The sequence below is a fragment of the Lactuca serriola genome, chromosome 5 (assembly GCF_051521515.1).
Source record: "Lactuca serriola cultivar US96UC23 chromosome 5, Lser_US96UC23_V15, whole genome shotgun sequence".
Classification (NCBI taxonomy): domain Eukaryota; kingdom Viridiplantae; phylum Streptophyta; class Magnoliopsida; order Asterales; family Asteraceae; genus Lactuca; species Lactuca serriola.
The window spans coordinates 259,147,058-259,162,577 of record NC_136412.1 but is presented as its reverse complement, the minus strand read 5'-3'; the positions used below and the strand labels follow the sequence as shown (position 1 = coordinate 259,162,577).

The 15,520-nt window shown below is 38.1% G+C and overlaps 1 protein-coding gene and 1 non-coding gene across 2 annotated transcripts; one reads left to right on the top strand and one right to left on the bottom strand.

The window, feature by feature from the left end:
* Positions 1-7,759: 7,759 nt before the first annotated feature.
* Positions 7,760-9,077, bottom strand: LOC145050414 (uncharacterized). The gene is made up of 4 exons (XM_078998671.1): positions 8,805-9,077; positions 8,578-8,688; positions 8,325-8,504; positions 7,760-8,158 (listed from the first exon to the last, which is right to left on the bottom strand). Exons 1-4 carry the CDS (start codon positions 9,075-9,077, stop codon positions 7,760-7,762), a joined length of 963 nt encoding a protein of 320 aa, XP_078854797.1.
* A 3,009-nt stretch (positions 9,078-12,086) lies between these two features.
* LOC145055991 (small nucleolar RNA R71) lies at positions 12,087-12,193 on the top strand. The gene has a single exon (XR_013685533.1). It is a non-coding gene; the product is annotated as a small nucleolar RNA R71 (small nucleolar RNA).
* The last annotated feature ends 3,327 nt before the right edge of the window (positions 12,194-15,520 follow it).

Genomic DNA, 15,520 nt, shown 5'->3' with positions numbered 1-15,520 from the left:
CCGTTTGGTTTCTTTTCTGAGACGAGGTTTGTGAAGTCGGAATCTTCAAATGGGTTGCGTTATATGAAATCTTAATTTTGACTATTTGGTTAACATTGTAGTGAGTTTAAATGTTTTGAATAAAAAACATAAAAATAAAGCTGATGTGCAACCTGTGTTATATCAGGTTGTAGTGACCAAAAAAAATAGATGTATATTTACTTTATGTTTTTATAAAACACGAAAATTATTTAAAGGACCAAATAAACAAATGTGCAAAAGATTGTAGGAATAAAGTGTCATTTCCCCCAATAAGTAATTATGTTTTCCAACTTAATAAGGAGTTTCAAATAAATAAGGATAAACCAACTTATTAAAAAATCTTTATTTTACCAGATGCTTATAATTTTTACTTGGCTAAACACTAAAATCTACTTATGTCCGGTGCCAAATCTGTATAAACAAATAAGAAGGTTAAATAAGCACTCACAAACACCCTAAAAGAAACATTTAACAAAGTAGTCAAATGTGAAAAAAAAAAAAAATTACAACCATAAACATAAAATACAAACACACATTTAAACATAAAATTGAAAAAAAAAAAATGAAAGAGTGAGCATATACCTCGTCATTATGACCTGTTAGTCAAATTAAAAAATAATTGTTAATTTGAATGGTTTTAATGGAAAAATACCTTATTATGGTTATGGTTAAGGTTGACAATTTTTGATCTAATCCGTAACCTAACATCAAAATAAAAGAGTTTAGTTTGAAATTTTTGATCCGTCAACCCGTTTATTTATTGGGTTGGATTGGCTTAAATGTTTGTACTCGCGTGTCAACCCGTCAAACCGACGAAATATATTATATTTAAAAAGAATTAAAATTTTATTTATAAATTAATAGAATATAGTCAGCATATGGCGTTGAAAACCACTTCTTTCAAATGTGTTGCTTATTAAGTTATTAGGTTAGATAGAGTTTGTTTGTTCATTTCATTCTACTCAATGTAAAATGATAATTATTAATTCATTTAGAGACATGTAAAATTCGTATAAATTTAATATGTGAAAAGTTATCAGAAAATGATCTATCGACTCTTTGACCTCCAATTATAACACTCCATTTTCTCATTCCAATAGAATACACAATATAAACCGTTGATTATAAAATTTGAAGTAGATATATATTACTTTTTAGCCAGATTAATCGTCATAAACATGTAAGAAAGGTTAATACGATTTTTGTAGATATGTAGAACGCCTGAATCCGTGTAACGACCCAAAAATCCATGGTAAAATTTTCATTTTTCATTATAGTCAAACACAAATGTTACTTCATCCAATCATTCAAAAACATTGCTTAATTAAAACATTTATCAAAGTTACGTCCCAAAATCAAATAATGCGAAAAAACACGGGTATGTGCGTTGCGATCAAGCTGGACCCTTCTTTCCAAATCGATGATACCTAAAACCATAAACAAAACTTTAAGCACGAAGCTTAGTGGGTTCCTCAGAGGATACCTCACATAATCCACATGATCAAATAATCCATATCAATCACATAAGCCATGTATATAAGCATATAAGGATGTCGTGGGCTCCCCCAGGGTCTTACTCCTATGTATCAAGAGCTCCCCCTATGGTCTTTACCTAGAAAGTCATGGGCTCCCCCACATGGTCTGATATCCAAGTGTCATGGGCTCCCCCATGGTCTTTACCTGGAATGCCATAAGCTCCCCCACATGGTCTTATATCCAAGTGTCATGGGCTCCTCCATGGTCTTTCATGCAAATATCACATAAACAACTAGCATACCACATAGCATATAACTAACTAGTATACCACATATAACTACATCAACTAGTGTACCACATATCACAAAATGGGCCGACCTTGGTGCCTTCGACCCATTGGTATGGTGAAGAGACTCACCTCGCACTGCTGAAGTCTCGCGACTAAGTCTCTGGCTGCTGGCTGACCGATCAATAAACTGTCAATCATCAAGATAATACCCAATTAACCATTTGGGTTTCAATGCATACCTTAAATCCACACTTGGGGTAAATGGACCATTTTACCCCTAACCTAACTTGGTTCAAAAACAAGGCCCAACTCACACTTTGAAGGTCCAAAAGCCAAATAATCAACCAATGGCCCAATTTTCCAAATTGGGCCCACACCTCTACATGGGTCTTGCCATGAGGCTCGATCCTTCTTTTCAGTCCAACACACTTATATTCTGATGTCCCAATAATAATCCAAACACTTAAGCCCAAAATGCTAAAAATCACTCGAGGCCCAATCCATGGCCCAATTTTCCAAATTGGGCCCAAATCCTTCTGGGGCCTTTTTCAACATCACTAACAGCCCAAAACCTGATGGCCCAACAGGGCCCAAGACAAACAAGCCCAACAACTGGCCCACACCGAAGCCCAATACTCATAACTCCATCTGACTGAGTACGCAAGGCATACTCAGCTATACGCTAAGTGTACAGGTTGTTTGGCTTGTACGCTGTGTGTACAAACTTGTATGCCCAGCATACTACTCCTTTAAGCCAAAGTCTCGTTAAGCTCTTAATGCTCAATCCACCAAGTCCAAATCACAGATCTACTTCTAAATGAACGACTAGAACCATAAAGTCACCGACTTAGTGACTTTGCATGCCTCAACAAGACCAAATAACATTATGCTTTCATGGAAATGGCTCAAACTCCAACATAAATGGTCATAAACTCTAAAGGTACCAAATTTATGGACCTTGAACCTCAGAAGCACTAAGAGGGGCAACTCAAAGCTCCTGTAATAAAATCAAGACCACTAGATCTCATACTTGGGACCAAAGTTAACAAAAACCCATAAATGGTAGATCCAAGACACCAATGATCAAGTTTAAAGATTTATACCTTCGTCAAGCTAAAAATGAGTCATAAAAGCCAGATCCATGAGCTACTTCTTGATCCCCATCTTTGCACCAAACTCAACCTTCTTGGAAATGGACCGAACACTCCAAAAATGGACTCCATAAGCTCAAAATGCTACCATGAGTGATCAAGTACGATTTCTAGGGTTTTAGAGGGTGGGGGCTGTCTTAGGATGAAGAAGGAGGCTTAATATTATGCTTATATAGGGTACAACTCTAAGATTAGGGTTTTCAATCTGACCCTTCTACGCCAGCGTACCTTCTCGTACGCCCCGCGTATGAGGCCGCGCACCCCAATCCAATCCTCGCATATACGTTTCGCGTTCCTCCAGCTACACTTCGCGTAATTCCTTCTCTTCGGTATGCCTTACGTGCCACTTTGGTACGCCCTGCGTACTAGGGCTTTTCCAAAACGCTAATTCTTCCGAAGGCTATAACTGACTCGATACAACTCTGATTCCAACCATTCATATATCCATAGAAGGGTATCGAGACGCTCAACACTATTATTAATTCATGCCTACCATAAAATATCCTGAAGTGAAATCCACTTGCCATAAAAGTCCAAGCTGACAAATTACCGAAATACCCTTTTACCCAAAAACTCAACTGAATACCTGAGCAGCAAAGATACATTATCTAACTCCAAATGGGTCCAAAACTAAACCCCTCAGGTATCCGTAGCTTGATAGCACTTAATCCTTTGATCAACAATTCAAAATGGGGAACAATTCAAAACATAATGTTACAACTCTCCCCCACTTAAATTAGATTTCGTCCTCGAAATCCGTCGTTACTATCCCCAGCACATCCAACAATCTGGTCAATACCTCCTCATCCCGGGAATAAAACAGCCTTCCCGAGGCCACCGAATCTAACCTTAGAGGACTTATCATACCTGAAATGGAGCAAACCTTAGACCCTTGCAGAAAGTCACCTCTACCTTTTACAAAATCCGAAATCTCAAATTGCTCTGACTTTCTGATAGACCACCCGCACTGAACCACTATCGACCTATACCTATAAGAAAACTAGCCTAAATAAAACACTTTCCACCCATTATACCTTGAGGCATCCAAGAGAACACAATCTCTGATCAAATGCGATTGCAGAACGCTCAACTTGACAGTAGGCTTAAATAATCCTTCGAGTAGGAGACTCACCCCTACAACGGTTAGACTTAGACGAGAGTTGCGGGGTCTCATCATCTACTCTAAGATTATTTAATCCAGCTGCAAACAACTTAGTGTATACCCCGAATACAAGCAAGTCCACACACGACTCCCATTCACTAAACCCACTTCGATTCTTCTTGCTACCACCTGCTGCTTTTCAGATGTAGTCGAATCCTCCCTGGTCCCAACTTGTTTGCCCACTACCCAAAACATCATACACATTCCTGATTGCTGGGCCAAAAGAAAAAAAAAACACACAATAGTCCCATGCGACCTCCAAAGGATACCTCGTCTAACAATAACTGCACTATCTATATCGCCACTCATGGCTCCTTCATTCATTTTGATCCATCTGATCATGATAGGCTGACAACCCGTCGCCACTAAATCTGATGCAAAAAGGTGAATGTGACCAGAATAATTTTAGTCTTACATCATGCCGAGTCTCCTTCAACTTACTGATTCTTGATTCCAATTATGTTGTGACCTACTCACAACCTTGTGAACTGGCCCACCCTGGCCTAAGTTATCTGAATGATTTTGTGAATGTCACGGCTACCCTGCAGTCTTTCTGCACTTTCCACACTATCCGGACGCTTGTGAATGCCATGGCTCCCCTGCAGTCTTACAACACTTTCCATACTATTTGACTGTTTGTGAATGCTACGGCTACCCCAGAGTCTTACAACACTTCCCACACTATCTGACTACTAGTGAATGTTACGACTCCCCCATAGTCTTACAACACTTTCACCCCAACTAACTACTAGTGAATGATATGGCTCCCCCGTATTTTTACAACACTTTCACCCTAAACACAATCGCATCCTAATGCCTTACCCCTAATCTATCAATCCGAGTTGCACACAGAGTCGAGCACGCACTCGATCGAACACCTAAACTGAACTCTAGTCAAATGTGGACCGTTACAGTTTTGACACCCAACCCGAATAGCATGAATTGTTTTATCCATCTTAGTCATACTCTTATCCATGTTATGCAACATTGCCATAACCGCCGACATGTCTCAGTTTTCATTTTCTGTTTTCTGTTTTCCATTTTCAGTTTTCGTTTTCCGTTTTCATTTTTCATTGGAAAATTTAGAAAACGCATTTAGTTTAATCTTATTCATTTTTCATTTTCTGTTTTAGAAAATTAGAAAATGCGTTTAGATGTGCATTTTTCTATCGGTTTTCATTTTCCATTTTTTGTTATTTTAACTAATATCACAAACACCACCCCACCCCACCCTACCTACCCCACCCACCCCGCCCCACCCCACCCTATCCCACCCCACTCTACCCTAACTCATACCCTACCCCTACCTACCCACCACCACCACCTCCAACCCCACCCTACCTACCACCCTTATTCTTTCTACCTATGTAACCTCTGTGTTTCCGGGCTTGCCATTTTTGGCAATGTAATAGTCTAGGTTAACCTTTGTAACCCGTTTTGAAAATAATAAGATTGTATTATTTGAGTATTATGTGTTTTGTGCTTAATTGCTTAATTATGTGGTTTGATTAATTAAGAATAAAAATAAGCGTCAAAATTTAAGTGTAAAATAAACTTGATATCTTTGGTTAATGTTGTAGTAGTTAAAACGAGGTTTCCGAATATATATAGAACGCCCAAATCTGACTTCGTATGAGGAAGTTATGATTTATCGAAGTTTCGGCTTAGCAGTGTGCAGCCCGAAATACTCGATTTGAGATCGAGCGGTTTTTAGCCGAAGTAATCTAAACGAGGATCGAAGGTCTCGTTGTTGGTATCGAAGCGATAAAAAGTTAGGTGAGAACGGACGTCAAACGAAGAAGTTATGAATTTATAACAAAGTTTTTCTGTCGCGGCCTATTAAAAATAAATAATAAAAATAAAGTTAAAATTAGCCGACGGAGTCTAAACAAAAGTTGTAGAGCGTAGTCTCACCTTCGCGTGGATATAAAGAACGTCGAAAACGGAGTTCGTATGAAGAAGATATGAATTTCCGAAGTTTATTAAATATTTTGTATTTAAATTAAATCTTTAATTCGGAGGCATTATCCGAAGGGGAGTCAGCAATCCGATCCGAAGTACGCCCCGCGTACACCGAAGATGTCGACACTCGTAGCAAGTGGCTTCGGATACGTAAGCAATGACGTTTCGGGCAGTACGCCCCGCGTAACGCAGTACGCCCCGCGTACTCCGAGGCTCCAGCCCCCTATAAATAGGATCCGAAGGCAGCCGATTCTTATGTTCATTTTCTCTCTTCTCTCTCCCGTTTTGCATCGTTTTGCGTGCCAGAAATACCCCGAAGCCCCGGTAATATTCTCGAGCCCCGAGGCAAGTCCCGAGATCCCAAAGATCCCGAGAAGTGCGGTTCCTGAGCCGAAGCTCTGCCCGCGAGAAGTTCGATTTTTGTGAAGATCTTCCAGATCTGCTGAGATTTACTATTTCTACAAGTCGTAGTGCTGTCGGATCATCTTCTGATCAAGTGAGTGTATACTACCTTTCATAAACACGATAATAATACAAGTATGGTTTGAGTGTATTAAGTATATTGTTGTTTATATGTGTGAATGTATATTCACTCTCTTCTATCTCATGGATCTGATTTGTTTTCTATGAAATACGTGTTATGTGTGTGTGTGTCTCATCTGTTATGTGGAATATGTATTGATTAAAGCATGCTATACAGGTTTTTAAACTATGTATAAAAATGTATATTTTTATCTAGTAATATGTTGGGTAGAACATGGGTAGATAATTGGTGTGTAATAAACAGATGAGAGGCCTCGTTGTTGTTTGGTTTAGTCATCTAGCGGAGTTTAGATGACGACCACAGACTTTTCTAGACAGTCTTGTGGAAACATTAGCAGGTTCGCCACCTGTAGGTGTTAATGAACTTGGGTGTTCATTCGTTGTACTCCATCCCCCTCATGGTTGCCTTATTTGACTTATATTGCTGAGGAATCCCCCGAAGCATGTGTTGTCGCCCCAATGAAATATCCTTAGACTAGGTCCCTTATGTTAGTTGTTTTAAGGACATAAAGTGAGAATAACGGGAATGGGTAATTGGGTAATTGGGTTATTGTTGGTTGGTGAAAATTAAATATGATTATTTATTGTGGGTTGAAAACCCTATATGCTCACCAGGCTCCCAAGCCTGACCTACTCAGTTTTAATTTTGTATTACAGGAAGTGGCGCAAGGGCATAAGATGGATGAACCATCAAGTTGATTTGGTTACAATTCTGTATATGTACATATTTGTTGAATGACTTGTAATGTTATTGTATATGCTTATTGGTCTGTATCGGAACATGACACCCCGAGTTTTGATTATATAATGAAAAATACATTTCTTTTATGAAATGCTTTGGTAAACATTGTTTTATCATGTTTTGTTTTTGGGAACAAATTCCGCAACTCTTTCAAATCAAAAGGATTTACTCTGAAAATATTTTAAAAGCATAAATGAAAATCGGTCTTTTCTGGCCGAGATTTTGGGGATGTCACAACATATCACCCCCACCCACACATACATTTAATATATAAGAAGCAACATAAAATTCAATGTATCATTTAACATAAAAATGAACATTTTAATAAGACAAGATTTACTATTTTAATGCTGTCAATATTGTGAACGCCCCCGGCGACGTTGTGTATGTCTTTCCCATAACATGTTAGCAACTCAATCTCTAACTTGAAGCATTTCATTTTGATCTGTCATATCCAAAGGAAAACCTTCTTGAACCACGTTAAAGCCTTCTGTGAGTTCTTGAAAATTTTCACCACCATATGTATTGAATAAAGTGTCTGCCCTATACTCCATCCGTATATAATTATGCAGTGCACAACATGCATGCGGGATCAACATTTGGCGTCTCAACGGATAGTTTGGTATATATTTCAAAATGTGAAATCTTTTTTTAAGAACACCAAATGCCCGCTCTATGACATTCCGAACAGATGAATGTACAAAGTTGAATAATTCTTTCTTTCCTCTAACTCCACTACCACTTTGCCAATCAGATCGATGATACCGCTCACCACGATATGGAGCGAAAAATCCTTTAGATTTGGATACCCACTATCAACAACATAGAAATAATCTACACTACATAAAGCAAATATATATTTAAGTCGAGTATTTAGAAACTAGATTAAATAAATTCGGTAAAGAAATGTTGAGAAGTCTTACCACCGGTCGGGATTGGAAATTTGTTTTCGGGTCTAATAACAGCGTCATAAAATACATGAGAGTTATTCGTTGTTCCCTCCCAGCCGGCATACACAAAAGTAAACATCATATCATGGGAACAAATCGCCATCACATTTTGTGTAACAAGAACTGCTTTTCTTCCGCGGAATGACTTTTGTTTTGATAATGGAGCCCAAGCTGCTACGTGAGTGCCATCAATAGCACCGATACAATTCTGCATTGAAATTATGTATGTTAGAGAGATAGAGGTTTTATGTATAAGTGTTAACAAAGAGATCAATGAATACCTTAAAGAATGGATACCATCTCGAATCTGCTCGAATTTCTGGTTGAACTTCACCTCTGTTAGTTGTTTTAACTACTGTAAGAGAAAATGCCTTCAAATCTCTTAACACATACTTAAACCAATAATGTACAGTCCCCGTAGAATGTTAAAAATGATCCGGAATCATTCTATGTCTTGTTCCATGACATAAAATCCGCAAACTCATTGCAAACCTTCTTCTACACTAACATCCCTTCGATCTTCCAATAAATTCATCATCTTTAGTTTATCACACAAGTTTAAAAAAGCATGTGGCTTCATCCTAATTGCTTCATAACACTGGATAAGATTACCGCACATTATCTCTCGAATGTATTCTTTTCCACTTAGCATAGATGTCCTACAAGGAGTTCGGTCAATAAAATTCCTATTGTTCTTTATTAAGAAATCAATCATCATCATATCAGCCAACTCATCATCGTCATCATCTGAGTAAGAACTACTATCCGATGAATATGACATTGGGACACTTTATTTGCACCATAAACCATTGATTTTAATACCCATCAAGTAAAATAACACAAAAAAAGTAAAATCACACATCAAGTTCCATACATATCATCAAAATGTTCCACAAAATGACATCAAGTTTATATATAAACATCAAAACATAAACTAGTGCAATATGTTTATATGACATCCCTAAATTCTAAAACAACTACTCATCTAAACTATCAAGCCACTGTTTCCTCCTATTCTCAGACATCATTAGGAACATTTTTCTCCAATTAATATCAGGAAAGAAGGACAATGCTTTAGTGTAAGATCTTGCACCAACACCAGGTGTAGCTTCTAAAGTCGTCATACAATCACTAATCGAGTATTCCTCGGTCAATGAGCTTGTTACATCACCATACTTTGACTTATAATGTTCTGCTCTTGCTAAATCTCTTTCCTTTCTAGCGACTATTGATTCTGAAAATGCATCCAACAAGGTATCATATTTGGAATTTCCATGACCTTTTTTCATTCTTCTTGAACCTGGTAAACCCTCCATTTCCTCTTCCAACATACGCTTTCCCTTCTGAATACCCCCATTAAACTCACTCTCACCAAAACTACCACCCTCTAGATACTCATCCTCAATTATGTGCTCTTCTTCTGATGTTTGAGGAGCACAAGTTGAGGCATAATGAAAAGCACCAGAAGTTGTCGAACTATTGAAGACCAAACTCAATAAGGAATAAATCTTACAACCCTTTTTCTTGAACGATTTGAAAACTTTATCTCGCTGTAATATATGGTATACAAATACTTTATTAGTTAGCAAAATAAGTCAAACATTAATAAAATTATTAGGTTTAAGATATTTTATACCTTAAAAAAATCATCCCAAACAGTATCATTAGCAAACACTTTTCCAGAAACAGCATCCCATGTGACTCCAATATGGTTAATCAATTCACTAAACTTTAGATGAACAGATTTAAGGCGGTGGTATTTTGCTTTCACCTTCTCGGGACCATATCTTAAATCAAATTTCATAAAAATCCGTTCATCCATTTGTGTCCAATCAGTTCCTTTGAGGATTGGAGCCCCATTAGGATCTCTCTTGACCCTTTCCTCTAAAATCTCTAAGAAATATTTCTCACAAGCTTCTGTCCACTCCATTGCATCCCCACTGTGCCCACCCATCAATATATAACCAAATTTATTTAAAACTAAACACACTAAAATGATTTTAAATCTAACAGAGTAACCAAACTAATTAGGAGTTTTGTGATTACAATGCATAATTAAATCAGACTATAAAATGAATAGAGGTTATATTAAAATTGAATCTAGGAACATGTACAGTAATATAAGGGATCAAATCATAAAACAGAGTTGCAATATATGTCATTTATTTTAGAGATAAAATAGGAGAATGCTACATACATAGACGGATTTACACACAAAGAGATACACACACTTGCATTACTATCTACATATACAGACATGAAATTGAAGCAATATTGAGGGATAAGTTTAAAATGTATTATACTCAAATTGGCATAGATATCTATAATTTAGATCGAGGTTTTATATGACATCAAGAAATCAGTCCATAAACTGAAACTAGGGCAAGAATCAAATGATTTCATCACCACCAATAAAAAGTGAAAGAAAACATCAAACAGAACGATATATGCAATTATTTGTCGAAGTAGATTCGTAATTAGTAATCGAATCTGAAAGATATCCTTAGATGAGAAAAAATTGTGAAACTGTATACGTATTGTGATGGGTAAAAAGGGTGTTGACACTTGAGACTTGACGGATAACAAAGAAATGGGAAAGAATTTGAGATCGATTATGTAATAGTAGATTCTCGTCAACACCAACAAAATGTGAAATCGCAACCACTAAATACATCAATTAAGCTACAAATAGAATTAAATTTACCTGAGTTTTCTTTTGCAATAACAATCACAGAAAGAAGCAGACGCAAAGAAGGGATTTTGTCAGAGAGAGGAGTCTTTGTCATTGAGAGGAGTCGTTGTCATTGAGAGAAGCTGCTATGGCGGCGAATGGAAGGAATTGAGATCGATTTGTGAGACCTTGGGTTGTAGAGAGTAGAGTGATACGCACTTGATCTGGAATCTGGACGCACTTGATTTGGAGTCTGGACGCACATGCATCACAACAATTGGGCCATGGGCCAAGAAATCGGGTTGTAGAAGTGGAGCATCAATAATTCATGTCTATCTCACTTTGATAATCCATGGTTACCAAATCATTTGATGGTGCATTTTAACATATGAGACCTTGGGGGGTGGGGGAGGTGGGGTGGGGGTGGGTGGGTGTTTGTGGGTAGGGTGTGTGTGTGTGTGTTTGTGGGGGGTAAGGTGTGTGTATGGGGGGTGAGGGGGGAGGTGTGGTGGGGGTGGGGGTGGGTGGGTGGGTGTTTGTGGGTAGGTGTGTGTGTGTGTGTTTGGAGGGGTGAGGTGTGTGTGTGGGGTGGGGGTGGGGGTGGTTGGGTGTTTGTGGGTAGGTGTGTGTGTGTGTGTGTTTGTGGGGGGTGAGGTGGGTGTGTGTGTGGGGGGTAGGGGAGGTGGGGTGGGTAGGTAGGTAGAGGTGGGTGGGTAGGTAGGTAGAGGTGGGTGGGTTGTGGGTATTAAGGTGAGGATAGGTAGAGGTGGGTGGGATGAGGGTATGTGTGTTTATATTTTAGAAAAATTTTAGAAATAGAAAAATATGGAAAACAATGATTATTGGTTTTCCAAAATTTTTCAATTTCTTTGTAATTTTAGAAAACGGAAAATTTTCATTTTCCGTGAAAAATTTAGAAAAATAGATGAACTAAACGCATTTTCAAATTTCTCATTTTTCTTGGAAAATTTTTCCAGAAAACCGTCCATTTTTCCGCAACTAAACGCACCCTTAACTTCTGTCGTATTTTTCTTTGTTAAGGGGCCTTGAGAGTCAAGGAGTTGTCTAGTGGTGATGTTCACCCCATCATAAAAGATCAACACTTCTTCTTGCACATTAAGGTCATTTTGTGGGCAATTCCTTATCAAGCCTTTGTAGCGCTCCCATGCTTCGTATAACGACTCCCCCATTTGTTGTTCAAAATTGGCGATGGGCTTTTTGAGCTTAGCTACCTTGGATGGTGGGCAAAACTGTTCCAAAAACAACTCACGCATTTTTGCCCATGTCGTTACCGTGCCTGGTGGAAGTGCCTTTAGCCAATCCTTCGCGGCTCCCTTGAAAGTGACAGGGAGCATCCTCAACAACACCGTTTCTCTTGGTACATTTGGAATGTTAAAGTAGTCGGTGATGTCGTTGACTTCATCTAGATGTTTATAGGCATCTTCATGATCCTTTCCGGTGAAAGGAGTCTCCTTAATTGTTGTAAGGATGTGCCCCTTAAGTTCAAATGTAACAATGGTGGGTATGGTGGCTTGTACAAGCCCCAGATCGGTGTCGTCTAGGATTCTCTTTTTGTATGCCTCCATCGAGAGGTCGGCAATGTTGACCATGGTGTTGTCAGGTTCTTCTTTGTGATCACTTTCTTTAAAATCGGTAACACTTTCCTCCTTCTCGGTCTCGTACTCGGTGTCTTCTTTTGTGTTGTTGGATTCCCCCACTTTCTCTCCCTTCTTTTTACCAAAAACCGATTTAAGACTCTTGAAAGGTGACTTCTTCGGAGTATCTTCTTCGGTCTGGTCCTTGTTCTTGCGAAACGATGACTTCGGGTTTTCCAGTGGTGGGATCAAGGATGAATTTGATCCACGGGTCATAAACAACTTGCAAATGAATAATGGAAACGCGTAAAAAGAACAAAAACGAAAAATAAATTTCTACTGTTATGATGCCACGGCGTGGTACAAATTACCACGACGTGGAGAGTCAAAAAGAGGAAAAATCTAAATTAAATTAAAACAAATAAATACCAAATAATCCTAAAATAAAGATAGAAGATAAAAGTAACTAAAACGAACCGTTTCCTGGCAACGGCGCCAAAAACTTGATGTGTATTTAATGTGTTTATATTTTTATTCAAGTTTTAAATTTATAAAAGCTATTTCCTTAACTAGACTATTAAACACACTAGGAAGTGTACCTAATCGTGCAATAATATAGCTATGGTAAGAACGAGTGTCGAACTCAAGGAACGGTGTTTTAACTAACTTTATTCTACTATTAACTAAATTCTAATGAAATTAGAATTGGTTTTGATTTCCTAGTTTTGCAAGACTAGCTACTTTAATTATCAAACTAACTATTTATCACTTAATTCAGCTAACACTAACTAAATCAAATTAACAAGTATGAATTAACCAAGGTAGTAAGAGACTTTCGTTTAGCTTTGGATTTATTTGTTATTATGGTTGATTTATGGAAGTGCAATGGATTTAGTTTCTTTAGTTACCGATTCCTAATATGATCAGATTAGTATTCACTAACTTAATCCTTTAGCAAACTAGTTTATTTATTCTATGATCAAACGGACAAACTTACAAGCTTACTAGTGTTTGGTTCGGATTGATTAGACTTATAATTAATTGACCAATTTAGTTTATTGATTCAATTTAATACATGATTTGCCGTCATATATTAGCTCCTATACCTTTTTACTCACTTTTCTACTTAACCCTAGGTTTTATTCAAAACTCTAGTCCTACAGCTTTGCAAATCACAAAATCATAAGATTTAAATTTAACTAAGATAGATGGTCATACTAGCCTAATCAAATTCAACAATAAGTAGAGAAAATAGTTATCAAAAGTACTTGAGGTTCTTTAATAAGCTGAATAAAAAATAACTAAATATCCAAATCCAAACCATAAATCAACCACATAAACTTAATTCATCCTAGGCTAAATGAAAGTCATGAGTATTTAGCTCATGATTTCAGCAAACAAAAGCACAAAAACGAAATTCAAGGTATTTGACATAGCAAAATCTGATGAAAAATCGAAGTGTAGAATTTAGTTGCCTTAATGCTCCTCCTTCAAAGGTTGTGAATGAAATTCTTGATTCCAAGCCTTAAAACCGGTGTATTGCCTTCAAAAGTGTCGAATTCTCCAGAGCCAAAAGTTCCCATTTGGGGGTTAAGGTGATCTATTTATACTTTTCCCGAAATCAGAGCACCACATCGTGGTCAGTCCACCACGTCGTGGTACTCGTGTTTATTCCGTGTTCTATAAGTCTTCGAAGTGGATCAGGATTCTTCAAGTTGCCACGCCGTGGGGAATTCACCACGTTGTGTTGGGTTTATTTTCTTCATTTTAGAGCTTTGGTTCAAACTCCCAACTTCCAGCTTCCTTTTTGCTCAAAGCTTGTCTTTTGGTCCCTACAACATGATTCATAGCAAATTAAGTATCTTTTTGTTATAATAAGAGCATAAAAGTAATAAAAATATTAAGATATGTTGTATAATTATGTGTATAGATATGCACATATAAAAAATTTTATTTTCTTCATTTTAGAGCTTTGGTTCAAACTCCCAACTTCCAGCATCCAGCTTCCAGCTTCCTTTTTGCTCAAAGCTTGTCTTTTGGTCCCTACAACATGATTCATAGAAAATTAAGTATCTTTTTGTTATAATAAGGGCATAAAAGTAATAAAAATATTAAGATATGTTGTATAATTATGTGTATATATGTGCACATATCACCGATAGCCACCGAAAGAATCATAACCGATAACACACCCGTCGAACCACCTACTAGAGCACTGGCTTCCCTTGCCTCCCTAGGGAATAATCTCTACTGACATGATCAACCTGCTACACTCGTAGAAACCCATACTTCTGGATTGGCAAGCTCCATGGTGCCTTTCTCACACGCGCTGCACCGACCCCGACCATGTTGGTCTCTCCAACCTTGTTCAGAATTCTTAGGTCTCTTCCCGAGACCCTCCACTAAATGCACCTGACCTAGTCCTCTCTCCCCGAGGTACCCCAAATCGATCTCCTACCCTCAGACTTTGGGTTTCATATCATTCAGGGTCTGGCACCCAGACACTCTCACCAGTTCAATCGTCCACGGCTGAATTGCAGTATTTGAAGCAACCTCTGCCCTAAACCGGGCTACAAACTACTCCCAATACATAGTCTCCAATCCCAAAAGCGCAGTAGATTGTAATATATGTCCTCACCGCCCGATACAAGAGATCCAAGGCGAACCAAACCTTAGCTCCTAAGGGGTAGGGACTAGTGTGGAAAACACTTTCCATCTCCGTAGTCCAACGCGAACCCAAATCCCTAAGCATTCCTTCCACTAACTAGATCACCACCGGAGCCGGGACCAAACCCTGGTCCTTCCCCATGCGTGCTTATCCTCATCTTGTAAAGAAACTATTCCCATGGTCCAAGCATAACCAATAATTCTCCTTCCCATAAGCTTCTTAGGTTCTTTAAGACTCTCACTGATTCGAGTATGGATCATGTGCTTTCAGTAGTACGGGCCCAATACTAC